The 15,594-nt window shown below is 39.9% G+C and overlaps 2 protein-coding genes across 4 annotated transcripts; one reads left to right on the top strand and one right to left on the bottom strand.

Moving 5' to 3' along the window:
- Positions 1 to 2,143: 2,143 nt before the first annotated feature.
- Positions 2,144 to 4,121, top strand: RB195_012626 (uncharacterized protein; the record flags this gene model as incomplete). The annotated part of the gene is made up of 5 exons (XM_013436216.2): positions 2,144 to 2,278; positions 2,401 to 2,493; positions 2,544 to 2,627; positions 2,692 to 2,782; positions 3,979 to 4,121. The coding sequence occupies 5 exons, from the start codon at positions 2,144 to 2,146 to the stop codon at positions 4,119 to 4,121; spliced, it is 546 nt and encodes a 181-aa protein (XP_013291670.1).
- A 2,399-nt stretch (positions 4,122 to 6,520) lies between these two features.
- On the bottom strand, positions 6,521 to 12,875 carry RB195_012625 (uncharacterized protein; the record flags this gene model as incomplete). 3 transcript variants are annotated; one of them, XM_064202085.1, is made up of 13 exons in its annotated part: positions 6,521 to 6,604; positions 6,679 to 6,710; positions 6,804 to 6,874; positions 6,966 to 7,090; positions 8,617 to 8,709; positions 9,351 to 9,358; positions 10,290 to 10,417; positions 10,495 to 10,592; positions 11,172 to 11,271; positions 11,329 to 11,425; positions 12,498 to 12,609; positions 12,674 to 12,775; positions 12,861 to 12,875. In XM_064202085.1, 13 exons carry the CDS (start codon positions 12,873 to 12,875, stop codon positions 6,521 to 6,523), a joined length of 1,065 nt encoding a protein of 354 aa, XP_064057966.1. The 3 variants fall into 3 exon arrangements, with proteins under 3 accessions (XP_064057966.1, XP_013291669.2, XP_013291667.2); XM_013436213.2 differs by lacking the exons at positions 6,521 to 6,604; positions 6,679 to 6,710; positions 6,804 to 6,874; ... (1 more) ...; positions 8,617 to 8,709; positions 9,351 to 9,358 and having other exon boundaries at positions 10,240 to 10,417; XM_013436215.2 differs by lacking the exons at positions 6,521 to 6,604; positions 6,679 to 6,710; positions 9,351 to 9,358; ... (5 more) ...; positions 12,674 to 12,775; positions 12,861 to 12,875 and having other exon boundaries at positions 6,715 to 6,874.
- Positions 12,876 to 15,594: the final 2,719 nt, after the last annotated feature.

Here is a 15,594-nt window from a genome sequence, read left to right as displayed (position 1 = left end):
TTTCTGACATTTTCTGTCGTCTCTTCAGAGTCGTTCTTTACGTAAATGTAACTTTACTTTCGATACATTACTGCTCTTTATTCAAGTTTATTTCTATATTTAAGAGGTATGTTCTTTGTGTAAACTCCTGCTGTTTTCTTTTCATGGTATTAGATTTTTATCTTCTTCTCGTTTCTTCAGCGTTGCTTCTTAGTCTATCTTTACCTCTGATTCATTACTGCTGTTTATTCAAGTTTATTGCGAGTTGCTAACATGGAGAAGGTATGTTTCTTCTATGAACTCATGTTGTTTTCTCTTCATGTCTGGTTTTCAGTTTCCGTCCCTTCTTCAGAGTCGCTCTTCACGGCTGATGATATAATAGACTGATGTAAGGAACGCCTCTGAAGAAACGAGAGAGATAAAAATCTGATACCATGAAAAGAAAACAGCAGGAGCTTACACAAAAAACATACCTCTTAAGTGTAGACAACATAGAAATCAACTTGAATTAAGAAATACATCGAAAGTAGAGCTAGATTTACGTAAAGAACGACCCTGAAGAGACAGCAGAAGATGAAATGCATACGTGAAGAGAAAAGAACGGGAGTTTGTAGAAGAACATAAAGAACGTAGCAATAAGTTTGAAAAGGAGCAACAGCGTACCAAAAATGAAGCAAGAGTGCTGAGAAGAATGACATTCGAAGAAACGACAGAAAATGAAGCAAGGACAAACCTTACATGTCCTCACAATTGCGAATAATAAGCAGTAGAAGCCCGCGCCGAGGCTGCTCCGCTCCAATGTGGCCTGCTACGACGCGGCCGCGGAAACAAAATCTGCCGCCGTGGTGTGTTTTAGTGGTTTGTGTTCCCCTCAGCTCTAATTCAATTCAGTTTCCTATGAAATTAGTGTCAATGAAGAAAATCTGATGAATTTAAAACTTATCTCGCATGACAGCTGGTCACTACCATTGGGAGCTGGTAGAGAACTCAAATCTTGAAGTAATGGCATTCATTTGAAGATGCCACTTGACCTCGGACAGCTCAGATCCGTGAATGTGGGCTTTCAATGGCACACACGGTTTTTCAGCGCTGATCGGAGACGGAACCGCGGTGCAGTCGTGAGCGACCGCCGCGTCTCTTGCCGCGCGAGATACGAGAAGAAGTGGTCGATTCTCGTCTTCGCGCGTTGTACACTGCTGTGATCTTTCTGTAAATTGACTTTCCAGCGAATCCCCTGGAACTACGACTGGTTCGTGGAAGAACTGTGCAAGGCTGTGCACAATCTTCGATTTTTCTTCTTCAGTGTTACGTTAAAATGCGAGGAAGATTATATTGGTCGTACTCGGTCCTCGCACATTACTTCTTTTCTTTTTTTACTTTTTTTTCCTGAAGTCGCGTTTTTTCCGTGCTCTTGTCAGCTTTCTATCCTTTCTTAACTATGTTTTCGTTTTATTTCTTGCAAAGAACTCTACGATATCATTATCCATTTTCTTTCTGGCTTCACGACCTGGAAACTACATATTTCGCCGAATTTCGTCCTTGTGAAGTCTGTAGTACTTATCTTGATGGATGTATTTGTTTTCAGCTCTTAGACTTGACCTTAGTTTTTTCGTTGATTTATTCCAGATTTGCACTTTTTTGATTTTTCCAAGACTTGGATATTATATTATTTGATTCACTTCGTTGATAAAGCTCCTAAATTTATTCGATGCACAGGTCCTAAAATTCTTTAGTTATTGATTCTCATATGTCAGAACGACATGATCTGAAGACTGCCGTTACTGACGAGACTATCTTTGTTATCCGTCTATTGCTTATCATGCTGATGTCGTTCAAAGTTTGTTCAGGGATTTTAAGGGAAGCAGTAGTTATATGAAGAGTAGCACTCACTAATTGTCTATTAATCTTTTCGTCAGTATCATCTTGTGCTAGTGAATTCTTGTCATACTTACTTCTGTTGATGTTTGTTTTGCTTATTGGTTATTTCCAACTGCTTGTCGTCCGAGCCCTGCTCTAAACTGTCTGCTTATTGACAAATATTTCCTTCTTCTTGTTCATTTCCAACATATCATTATTACTTTCTTATTTTAAGCTTAATTCCTTTTTCGATTCCAAGCTGACTTGCTTAATTGTACTAGAGTTCTAAGAAATCACTCGTTTTCAGATGCGTGAATTCAAAGTGGTGGTGTTGGGTAGCGGAGGTGTGGGGAAATCGGCATTAACTGTTCAGTTCGTTAGTAGTACATTCATCGAGAAATACGATCCTACTATAGAAGATTTCTATCGGAAGGAAATTGAGGTAAGCCTGTGACAAGTGAATTTCAAAGACTTCTCGTCACATTTGAAGCAAGTAATGGTTAGCCCTCCAAATACTTCTAATTTCTTTAAATCTCTGATATGTTGTATTTTCGTCATATTTAGGTTGACGGCCAACCTTGCGTTTTAGAAATATTGGATACTGCTGGAACGGAGCAGTTTTCATCTATGCGAGATTTGTATATCAAAAATGGGCAGGTAGCTACTTCTTCTCTTATTGAATTTTTCTCACAACATTATTTCTTGAGGGATTCGTTGTTGTGTATTCAATCACAAGTCAGCAAACCTTTCATGACATTAAAACAATGCGGGAACAAATCGTACGGGTCAAGGTAATTCCTTATTTACTTTTCTTTTCTGTTTTTTTTTTCTTACGTTGGAATGAACTTAATTAAGGGAACGGAGCAGGTCCCGATTTTGTTAGTAGGAAACAAGTGTGATCTTCAACATCAGCGACAAGTGAGAACCGATGAGGGCATTGCCCTAGGTGGGTGCAATTCAAATGATTTCTTTTTCTTGTTCGCAGTTGATCGCTTTGTGTAGTGAAGAAAATAACAGTGGATACGTTGAAAACTGGCTATTCTACATGTTTTGGAAGTGTGATGTTTTGGCACTCGTTCAAGAGGTTCATTAGATCAAATTCCTTTTCGTCGTTTTTGTTCTTGTTTATTCACTGCAAAAATTCGGGAGCATATCTAAAAACTTATTTAAAAAGGTGACGCTTTTCTGATCATTTCCAATCTTGTCATTTTCCCTGGGAAGATTGCAACTGTAAATTTACAAAAATTCCACGTTTAGACCCAGTTTGCAGTGAGCAAAAAGTACGAGTAATGAAGTTGTTGCTGTGGTTGATTTTGTGATTGCTTCCGTAAAACCGAATGAGCCTATTTTCTTTTGCTATAGTTAGTTGTTCGAGGTTCTGCTATCGAATATAAAGGCGGTTTTCTATTTTCTTAATTTCTTAACCTATTTTCAATGTAATTCCTTACGCGTGAGACTGTTTGTCTTGTCTGGATTGCATATTCGTTCATATGTAACCGTATAGTATAATCGAATTTCCAATTTTTCGTAAACAGCATTATAATACGTCTTCGAGGTATCTAAATGTAGTAATAATTTTAGAAGCAGTTTAGGGACACCTAAGTGGATTTGGAATGTTGTTATCATGTCCTATTTATTCAAATTATGCACTATTGGGCACATCGTACAGCAGCGTGCCAATTCACTTTGTTTGGCCATTTTCACTTCCAAAAGCGATCTAACAGTTCGGGCATGGACGTAAAACTCCAAGATGGATTGCACAATAAATTGTTTGTTTCCTGGTCCACCGGCTCTAATCTTGCAATTTTACTAGCATTCTTAACTCCTTTGCGATCTCCGTTGTTTCTGACGATACTGCAACTCAATTTTATAACCATAGACTCAGCTGGAATCTAGAGACAGCTTATCTTCTCTAGGAACTTTTTTTAAAATGTTTTTCTGAAGTAAGTTATGCTCACTAAACAATTTCAAACTTAAAATTTCTACAGAACGTTCTTGGAGGTTTTAAGCAGCACATAGAAAAGATACAGTTCCCATAATTTTCACAATCAATTAAGACGGCGGTTCTTTTTTTCTGTTGTATGAACGTTACTTGAAGTTTCTGTTGACAGAAATTACGTCACGTTATATTGAATTGTTCAGCTGAATACTGGTCATGTCCGTTCACCGAATGTTCGGCAAAAAATAACCACAACGTAAACGTGACGTTCGCTGAAATCGTCCGTGAAATGAACTACGTGCAAAGCAAAGCACGGGAAAATAAAGGCTGTTGTGCAATTATGTGACAGTCTTCTGTGTAATGCATTTTGTCGTCGCTTTCATGTAGATAAATACGTTAACTGTACATTCAAGATTTCCAATTTTCAAATCAGTAATGGGAGTCTCCAACTTCTTCCACTAGCAAGTTTCGCCCGGCAAACTAGTGTGAAATAGAGCTTCTGAACCTAGTTGTGGTCATTGCCTGTTTTATGAATTTGACAATTCTATGGTGCCAGTATCACTCGCTGAAATTGATTTCTATAAATTTGGTCTCTGCCTTGTTCATATGTTGCCTGCCCTGAGTCTAGTTAAACCCGTTGATGACCTTAACATCGTGTCGATTTGTTTCTTGTTGTCTTTTTTTGCTTTCGTGTAATCTCTGGTTCACAGAAGACAATGTTCTGTTTGAGAGTAATTGTAGCCAACTCAAGAGTGATGGAAACGCTGTTCATCTCAGTTCCTCTTCATGATGTTCAGGCTTCATTTTTTCGGGTCGATCACGTCGTTACTCTTGATGTTATCATTCAATTATTTGCTTTGATCAGTTCACTTTGTCATTGATTTGCCTATGCTTTCCTTTCTATGCCGAGATACATCGTATAATTCTAATAAATATTTGGATTTTTTAACTCTCCAAAACGCAGTGATTCGTCGACACTGCAATATTTGCCTTCCAATGCATCAATGTTCTGAGAGAGCGAGTTAAAAGTTAGTTGTCTTGATCACGCATGGAATTTTTGCTAAGAACGGACGATGCATTGTCATTACTTTGACCTGCGAGCTCATCTGCCAACCTCTCAATTAAAGAGGATTCACGTTTCCATCCATTGTAAACCGCCAAGTCTTTTTTCTGATAAGGTAGGAATTTGCATTCTATCAGAAATTGTTGGCTACATAAACAGTCTCACCGCATAGTTATCAATTTTCTACCGAAGAAAAAAGAATTCGGTTCACGATAAATGGTGTTACTCGACAAGCGCGACATTCCTCTTGAAGATTCAACGTAGTGGATGGCCCAGGAAAGATCCCGTTCTGTTCACCTTACATATCCGATGATATGAACAGAGTGCTACGGGGCTATATACGAAAAGCGGGTATAGAGAATGACGTGATGCCCGTGGAAATACCTCTAGCGAACCTCAAGGGTAAATGTACGTAATCATGTATATACAGATTCTGCACAACCCCCATCTGCATGGTTTGCCCTTGTGGCAGGGGGTGATTGCATGGTATCAGGAGTGGTGTATCGTATCACGTGCAGGTTGTGCGGTGACGGTTGTAATGGGGAAACGTGACGTCCACTGTGTATTAAGGTCAGAGAGCATCTAGATGGACTCGCAAAATCTAAACTCTCCACCTAAACCGAGAAAAAATTTACTCTCGGAATACTAGAATTTATCCGGGCTGGTGGGGATGAGCATAGGAACTTTTCCTTGTCATATTACTACATATTCAATACTTATTTTCACTTATTTATTCAATACTCGGAGCATGCCGTAGAATGTCATCAAATTTCCGAAGTAGAGGTCGAAGTTAGTATGCAATCACAGGAGTCCGAGATCACAGCACGCAGAACACTAGAGGCAGTTGGATCACCGCCAAAAGTCCAAAGATGAATAGGAAGGATGAGTGCATTGCGATCACAAACGAACTGTCCCCGTATCTAAACCTGTGCGGGTTTTGATCTACGGGGTGGGCCGTGAGAGTTTTTTTCTCATGATTATGCATGATCCGCCTTGTAGCGTACCAAAATCCTTTTTTGTTTGTTTAATGTAGTTTTTTTTGTGCTGCCGTAGCGTCTTAGAGATTTTAGTTCTAAGGATTTAGATTTCTGCCCATATCTTTTACATGTTTCCGTGTTATTTTCGTTTTCCATGTCTTTTTCCTTTTCCATTCCCATTGCAGAACATCCAATGACAGAAGGTACAGGAAACGATGACGAGTGAAACTTGGAGAAGAAGAACGCGAAAAACCACACAATACAATTGTGTACGCAAATACATCACGAGCATTTAAAAGCCAATTAATTGCAAATATATCCCAAAGAAATAACAGAAAAGAAAACTCACTTACTAGACATTGGAAGATAGAAAAAACGTGAGAATCAAAGCCAGAAAACATTTTGAAAACACAAAACATTCGTAAGTGTTTACGCAATGTGTGTAGTCTACATTGATATATCTTTAAATTATGCAGCCACAGTTCTTTTCGCTAATAACGAAGTCGGAAGTACTAGTGTTATTGGGACAAGTTGTGGAGCAATAGTGTTTAACAACTTATTGACAACTACTCAACAGCATACAGTTGTGCCATATTGGGCATTGTAGGATCGCCTCTCTTCGTTAACACCCAGATACAGTCTGGTCGGCAAGTCTCGATTTTAGTGCAAGATTGAGTAAGCATTCACGCGCAAGGTGCGTAGTTCCTAACCACATGAAGGTGCGAGCTCTATCATTGAGACACACCAAGTTGCCAAGGTAGGTCGACGCCTCAGCACATATTCAGCAGTCTGACTAGAAATCACGTGAGGGATGTACATTTTTTTAGGATACATAGCTAGTAACAATCCCTATAAAGACTCACTTTAATTTCAACATTATAAGACACTTGGGATTCTGTTTAAAATGGGAGGTCCGGCGTGTAAACTGCTTCTGGTGCAACCATCCTGAGTTGTTCGAGAAAGTATTTTATGTCTACAACAGTGAAACCTTTGTAGAGTGTTTCGCCGCAGTCAATCACAACGTTGTAATGCACTGGACCGGATGAGTCATGCCAACATCTGAAAAACTAATAATGTATGAGTAAGTTGTACAATCACCAAAGAAAAAGAAAGAGAAAAGGAGAAGCGTTTATCAGTTATAAGTGTGGACCTTCGCAAATCACATGCCCACCAACATGGGCTGAATGACATTCCCCAGCCTTTCACTCTGAAGCACTGTTCAGATAAATTTTGTTCCACGTAGAATACTCCAATAATATTCTTCGTGTCAACTTTCTGAAAATGGGTACCTTAACATCCACAAGACGCAGAGTAATAATTATTTGTACCTAAACGAAAAATATCCTTTATCTGGGAAATGCTTTAAGGCTGTACTAATTCTCAAAACCCACAATCTCAAAAATGTGAAAAATTTTCTAAAAAGTTAAAGATGTGGCCTACAGTCATTGATATTGCTACATTCATGTGACAACGGGACTTCTGACTAGAAAATGACTTGTGCAGCCGCAAGAGCAAGAAATAGTAGTACCGAAAACTGTGAACACATAGAATGTACAAGGAAACAGAGAATTCCGGACCGACTTTAGCATACCGCTCCACTATTCCTTATCACTTTGGAAAACATAAGCATCTCTACTCACCGAATAAGGATCCTTCATTAGTCACATAACAAGATCATTCCCTCTTTCTAAAATCTTTTTCTAATTTTCTTTCTAAAACTTCCTCAAACATCATTTCTGTAATCCTGTAATCACCATGCAACTCGCGATGGCCCCACTTCGACCTCAATCGTTAGCTCCGCCGCTGTGCTTCATCTCGTTTTGACCCGACTACGCAGAGAAATGGTTCACAGCACCTAGTAAAAGATGTTCAGAAGAAGCCGGATTGATTTCTGACTCTGCGTTCATCAATATATATATATATATATATATATATCCAAGTGTCTCGGTTAGATACCTAAGTGAGGAAAAGAACATGATGAATTATCTTACCTCAGAGCATAAGAACAAGAGTATGAGTGGATACGGACGTAACTAACAACTTGGGGTAAATTTTGGAGATTACGAATTAGAAGTACAAGAATAGGATCGGAGGAATAGTTGAACGCTCCTAAGATAATCATTTCATGTGGAGGATCGAACCGCACTAGCCAGAGGCCTAAAGTCAAACCAACCTGCCTCATTTCTTAGCCAGTCTCCCCAGGTTCTTACCCAACCAAACTATCATCGCGTTCGTCGAGCGTAACATAAATCCCGTCATTTATGCATGTCTAGTAGAACGGGTATGTCTAGTAACTTAAAAAAGTTTTGATTTGCTAAGGTTCCCGGAGCTGCTCTTATCAATTCCTGTAGGTATAAATATATATAAATATAAATATAAATATAAATATATATATATATATATATGTATATAAGTTGCACAGTTGTATGGTGGGAGCTAACAAAGACAATCCAAAGAGCATAGAGGAAGCGTGGAATTTTTAGTAATAGCTTTTGGCTTTGTTGCGCTGACATTATCCACGTGAAGGTACTCAGGTCGTGCGGTGTCGATAAGCAGTTCACGGGAGACAGCAAGTCTTTAAGGCTATGAAACAGCGGCGAATTCAAGAATCTGTGCGAGTTGTAGATCGAGAAGATTGGGTAGAGCCATATTCAAGGATGGCAAATCTAGACGAGAATGCTGGTAACCGTGTCGAACGATAACATCAAAACGGTGATTAAGGGAGTAAGTATAATGAAGCCGCAGCAGCTCCATAATAGAGTCAGATGGTCAAAGTAAAATTGTATTGGAAGTAGTCTCACCTTAGAATTTCCCAAAGGGAAATAGTAACATTTAATAATGAGGGAATCGGAAGTGATCTTACACCATTTGTCTTCAAAAAGCACCTTCGCCATCTGAAATATGTGCTCGCATTGATCGAAATGTGCTGACGGATATTTGAAACTAGAAAGGGTGTTCAATACGGTGAGAGCGAAAACTTCTAGGCGGGGTTGATCTTCTAGAAATTACGCAACGGTGTGTTCTCGAACATTAAAAAGCTAATCTATAGAGCTTTGCTTGATCAGCCGTCAACTGCCGCAACAATTTCCGGAACAATTTAAGCAATATGCAGTCGTATCACAAGAAAAAACAATAGCGCATCGGATATAAAAAAACGAATGATATGGTTGGGTCAGAACAACATGAGGCTTGGTGCAGTTACGTAGGCGGCTGCGCTCGAAGCGGCGCGGTGAAAGTAGCGCTTGGTATCGACGTGGAACCACCCCGAAATGCGGTAGTGAGTGGTGCTATCAGGGGTCCCTCCTCGATGCTAACCGCTACGCTCTACGGCATCGCTTCGAGCGGAGCCGCTAACGTAACAACATCGAGTGTCATGTTGTTCTGATGTTCGGACCCGAATACACGAATATGCATGGTTCTAGTTATGGCACATGATTATTAATTGGAGATGAAGAACTTTACATCAGACCAACATGACACACATGAACATGGAGAGAGGAACACCTCTCGTGTGTTGAACAGCAACTGCACTCACGCATATCTCTATTGATTCCTATCGGCAGAGAAGCACAGACCACTAATGAAACCTCGTGCCGCGAAAATCGAAGACGGTGCGGTAGGCGTCCTAAGTAGATGTCTACAACAACGTTTACCTGTTGTCAGGACGAAACATTAGAAGTGGTTGCTAAGGTGATAATCAATAGAGCCAAAAACAACAGTGATAGAGCACGTTCAGAGGCAACACATAGAATAATGACCACTGATTATATGGCCTCCGAAAAGCATAATTATCAGTAACCAATAATCTGAAAGTTCTGCGAAATATCCTTTTCAAAGTTGTATCTCGCACTTTAAAGGCATCACCCCACGAAACTGATACCTCATATGCATTTCCGATTATCAAAGACTATACGGGATCGTAAGTTGCGGAAACGAGTGGGATCCTGCTCATTTCTTTCTAATCGCCGTAATAAACGGCCCGGAAGATTTGGTTTCGAGCGTTCCGAAGCGCTATTTTCTACAACGAGATCTGTTCGAGCGCGCCAGATTTGTGCACACGCCGTTTTTTACGGGAATTAGGAAGAAATGGACGGAATCAACCCCTTCCTCATAATCTACGACCCCGTATAGACATCACCCACCTGAAACCCGCACCACCCCAGATTCGTGGGATGATGCCTTTAAGGTTATTCAGAGAATGTGGTTTTAAGTGATTTCAATGTATTAGTGAAGCGTAATTTTAAGAACTATTATCGGATCAGATAGAAATATGTATTGACTTATAAAACAAGATCAGTGAATGACAGACTATAACGTGATTATCATTTTCGAAAAAAAGCCTTATCAAACAGACGAAAACAACAATGCAAATACTAACTCGGTTCGACTGAATAATCAACAAGAATAATCACCACTTGTCAAATCTACATGTCGTCCAAAGATGGCATCTCAGCGGTATTTTTCTTGTTTTGACCTTCGTGCCATGCTTTACGGATAGTTCTTTTTAAGTCGTCATCTCCTTCTTCATACATTTGTTTCATCATGTTCATTAGCGAAGCCTGTGGATCGTCCCCCATAGATTTGTCATCGAACTTCGGTTTTCTAAACCATTAAAATCACAATCCTTCAAGGATACGAGAACTACTACTCATAGAAGCTTAAGCTGTGCAGAACTCTACCTTTTCTGCTTCTCATCATACTCCAATTTCGTGAGCTGTTCCCATTTCTTTCCTTCCGCCTTCTTCTTCATCATCACAACAAGCATATCTTGCTTTTGCTGAAATAACAAATATAGAGAACTTCATTTCCCTTTTACGGGATTGTGTAAGCTCTTGTAACAGGATGCAACATAGAAGAATGCGCATTCTGCAAAAAAGGCGCTGGAAAACCACCATTTCTTGTTTTGACAAGGACGCAATTATCCACCCAGGTTGCGGAATAAAGTTCTCATTCATTGTCAAATGTTTATAGAAACTGTGCAACTTCAACATTGATTATTCTTATGAAAATAAACTTTCGTAGTATTAATTTGTAGTTTCTAAGGCCCGTACAACAGTGCATTTAGTAGAGTAGTCGGTTGTTATTATGAAGTTAAGCGCAACCGCACTGTACATTTCCAGCTGCGTATTACTATTCATTCACTGAGTCACGAGTGAGATGAGAATGAATGAAAACAAAGAAGACACTGTTGATGCGGTTACACAGAACAGCACAAGTACCAGTGCTTTTGGATAACTCCTGATGCAAGAGAAATACTTACAGAGATAGTTCCGGCTGGAAAATGATAACTTCCAAAAAATGACAGAAACTGCTGTGCTTCTATGAAACAAATGCGCTCTTTTCATGAGCTACTCACCTTGATTTGACTACTTTCGGGTACAATTTCGTCTCGTAGACCTTTCATGGTCATGACATGATTCTTTCCACAAAAATCCGAGACCGTTATATCATATCCGCTGGAAAATGAGCTTTCATCATTTACGTCCTTCAAATAAACACAAAAACTGACTCACTAATTTGAGAAACTGTGTTGAATGGAGGAAGGGTTTACATTTTGCACTCCTTGCAAAGTAATATAAACTTTGACGAACTTATCTGATTCATCCCATCCTGGAACATCATAAATTTGAGTAAAGAATAGAAACACATTGTGTCATATAGAATAATTTTCAACTTTCAGTCTTCACCAACAATAAAAACAAAGTCCAGCTTCATAAGTGTTTAGGTAAAAGTTGTTGTGAACACTCTCACCACAGTTATACGTGGAAAACTTCACAGGAATGCTAGAACTATGTTTTGCTAAATTCAAATGAGCTTCTCAAAAGTATCAGTAGTAGTTATTGGAGCTAAATAACAAGTATGCGCGTTTATTAAAAGTACAACGATAACAAGGTTAGAAAACATTGGACATTAACCAGCACGGATCAAATCCGTATATCCGTCTCCTTTATCTCCCCAAGATTAGTGTCCCCAGGATAATCGACGCGAAATGACGACATTGTTGTAGAATGCTTTGTATTTCAAAACACCTTAACCTTTCGCTGCTACAAAAACCATTCGCAAGAAATTCACATTCTTCAGTAATTCGATGACTACAAACCTCAACTTCTTACATATTGAATTTATCCCGGTGCAAATTGACACACAATGGACGGTGCGACTGAGATCGGAAACCTCATGCGCGAAAATTCTAGAAGCCGAAGATAGATTGCAAATGTTATTACTTCCTAGGCTCTGACAAAGGCGACAACGCCGGAACGTTAGCCGTAATAAAAGACTTAACAATCCTGGCTATTGCTTGACATCGGATGGTTGCTAAACCATTCTATATCCTAAAGCAGAGAATGTTTTCTGGTGCAACTGATGATCAGAGTGAGAATGTGGCCTGCACTGGAAAATACACAATTCAAAAATAAATATGAATGGCAGAAAAATAAAGGTAGTAGATGTCCTGTGCCTGCAGTAGCAGTTCCACGAATAAGAGTTTTCAAAGCAACGATATACGTGTGTCTTCTTGCTTTCTCAACCGTCACTTTTTATGAAGAGAGAAAACGCAACAGCAGGATTCTAATCACTGCCACCACAGTCTTCCTGAATGTGGTCCAACCCTACCACTTCCCAATAGTAAATAGCCAAAGTAACAATAACTCTCAAAAGGAATGAAAGATCACTGCTAACTCACCGTAATTAGTGACCTTGACAGTTGGAAGGCCTGAAGGAGCCACAGCCTTGTTGAAATCCGTTATTGGTGGTGCAGGAGCAGACTGAATAGATGCTGCTTGTGGCTCTCCCACCTGTAGAATAAGGCAAAAATCAAAATAGTATTCAGAGCAGAAGATTGTAATCTAACGTCAGCACTTTCTTCTCCAATTCTTCTATCTTCGACTTGATCCACTCTCGAACAGCCGGCCTTTTCGCAGCGGGGAGCAGGGAGCGAAGGTCCTCGATATCTAACGCCAACTAAAGTCATGTAGAATAACAACGCGACATTTGCATAAAAAACTAAGCAAAACAACTGCAGATTGGGAGATAGCTGTTAGCTCACTTCTTCCTTATCCATAGTAGTTCTTCCCAAATATAAGAGGGAGGGCGCCTGAAACGTTGAGCCTTTACCAAGTGAAAATTACAATTACTGATGAGAGTTCTCGGCGCACAAATAAGATATATAGTACAAATGAACATAAGTACAACGGAAAACAAGGAAACGTCAGGTGCGACCACAATTTATAAGGATGAATTCACTGGAGAATATCCATGCGATAGTAGGACCCGGTGCTCCGACCCCTTTCACTTTTGTACGGTTGGCGAAGGGATCCCCTTCACTTATGCACGGTTTCCGAAGGGATCCCCTTCACTTTTGTACAGTCGCCGAAGGGACCCTCTTCACATCTGGACGATTGGCGAAGTGATCCTCACCATTTAAGTTGCACACCGTGAGCTGGACCCCTTCACCTGAGGAGGATCCGGCTCCTCCCTATCGCAGCTATGCTTGAGAACTTACACAAGCAACTAAAACGGGGGCGCTCAGGAGGTACCCAAGCAAATTGGGTGCAGCCGATGCATGTGCCTGCAGCAGCGATCGACGCTGCGGCTGTCCAGGCACACTGTCCACCCTTAGGCTCTGGCCACCCCTTGCACAGAAGTCCTGCGTGATATTTCTACTAGGCAAAACCCTGACACCCTACCCTGACAAAACCAGCTTATAAAGAAATGAGAGGGTAACACATGAGCTCAACAATGAGAAACGCGTTTGCACATGAAGATTGCTCCGTAAAAGTGACGGGAAAAGGCGTTATGCTTTAAAGAATGACAGAAAAATAATGGAATAACAGAATGCAAAAGTAAAACCGACTGATTAATTAGGAAGGGAACGAAATGCGATGTTAGCTGTTACCTCCGTTGATCTTCTGTGAAGTCACATCCACTATACAACACTACATAATGTGAGATACCCTACAGCTTTCGTAGTTCGAAGAGGCAATGCAAGTGAAGTTCGTAAAGGTGAGGTACAAACTGAATTACATATTTCAAAGCTTTCTCTATATGAATACTACAAGCGAGCATCACTACTTTGTTACGGAGAAGAGTACATATGAAGTATATTTGTAACATATATTATAGTGGTTATGATTTCTATCTTTTTGTACGAGTAAAAATTTGGCTTCAAGTTGTACTCTTGTTAGTCGCCAATCAATACATATATATTTATGTATTTATATATTACTTCGTATTTCTCCACGTTTAAGAGATCGATGTGGCTAGAAACAATAGTTGACTGACGATTATGCGGCATCCTATCCGTAAGATATGCCTGTAGGGATATTGTATACCTTAAAGAAAGTTTTCGCACCTGCCAGGTCGATTGATACCATCAATCAAACAACAAAAAACAACCTTACACAAACGAAAACAAATAAAAAAACAAACTAAAACAAACAATGTTTAGAAGAGTGCGAGAATAATACATATCACTAAGAAAATAAGGCGACTACGAATAGGGTTTCAAAAACAAATACAACCAAGATTTAAGCTTTTCAAGTTTTGAATAAAAAATAAGCTATCTCTTGAGTTACCAGTTACACACCACTCCTTGCTCATTTTCGCCATCTACGTGGATTTTAACGGTCATAATCGCATTCTGGAGTTCTTAGATTTTTGGTGGATCTTCCTAGGCTCAGCTGCAGAAAGTAGATGTGCAGGGCATTCTGCGTGCGCAGTGGAAGGGTCTGAGTTGGCTACCGACCGCAATGTAGCGTGTCGACGCACACAACTCCTAAGGATATATTCTGACAGCCGCTCTGGGTACCACTTAATGCGCACCAAAAAAAAAAAAACGTAGAGGGCGCGCAGATTTCGCTTTGGCGGCCGCGTCGCGGCGTTGTACATTGGAGCACAGCAGCCTCGGCGCAAGGTTTCTACTGCTTACAATTCACTATCGTCAAACCCTGCAAGGTTATGTTCTTCTTCATTTTTTATCCCTCTTCTCATCAGTCAGCGTCCACTTCCGATATGCTGCTGCTTTTTATTCAAGTTTATTACTAAGTTGCTTGTATTGAAGATATCTGTTTCTTCTTTAAACTCGTGTTGTTTTCTCTTCATGTGTGTTTCCAGTTCCTGTCGTTTCTTCAGAGTCGTTCTTCACGTAATTGCAGTCTTTAATAATAGATTATACGTTGTTCTTCTTTACTCAGGTTCTCACTGCTTCGCTGGCAATGAACAGGGCTCTTATTTTTGGAAGACTCGTATCTAAACTTACACCCGGCTGCGGGAGGCTCCGCCCCGTGGACCAATGCTAACGCGCCGCGAAATTCAAAACGGTACGGTGAATTCCTCTGCTCAGAAGACTAACCTTGGAAAAACCTAGAAGACGGGTGCTTTACGGTACTTTACCAACTCTTACCGTAAAACAGACGAAGAGAATATCACAATGAACTTTAATCCAAATGATGGAAATATAATTTGAGGTTTTTGATCCTAATCTTGCGGCTAGAGACTTCAGTGAACTTCATAGTTGACATCTTTTACTCTTCCTCTGTCCAGTTTTCTTCGAGTTTTTCCATTTGTTTCTGCATTGCTTTCCTTATTTAATTTGTATTTTCATTTCCTTTTATCTCTTGTATCAGCTATTCTTACTTGTCTTGTTTCTCGGTCCTACTTTTATTGTTTCTCTGTCTTATTGTTTTGTGTTAATCCATTGTTTTGCTTGTTATGATTATTCTGCCTTGTTTCTACGTCTTTTAAAGTTGTATTTTTGTGTTTTTTTCTAGGTTTTATTCTTC

The sequence above is a fragment of the Necator americanus genome, chromosome V, assembly GCF_031761385.1.
Source record: "Necator americanus strain Aroian chromosome V, whole genome shotgun sequence".
Taxonomy (NCBI): Eukaryota; Metazoa; Nematoda; class Chromadorea; order Rhabditida; family Ancylostomatidae; genus Necator; species Necator americanus.
Note: the sequence above shows the minus strand (reverse complement) of the source record. Positions and strands in the feature narration are given on the sequence as shown.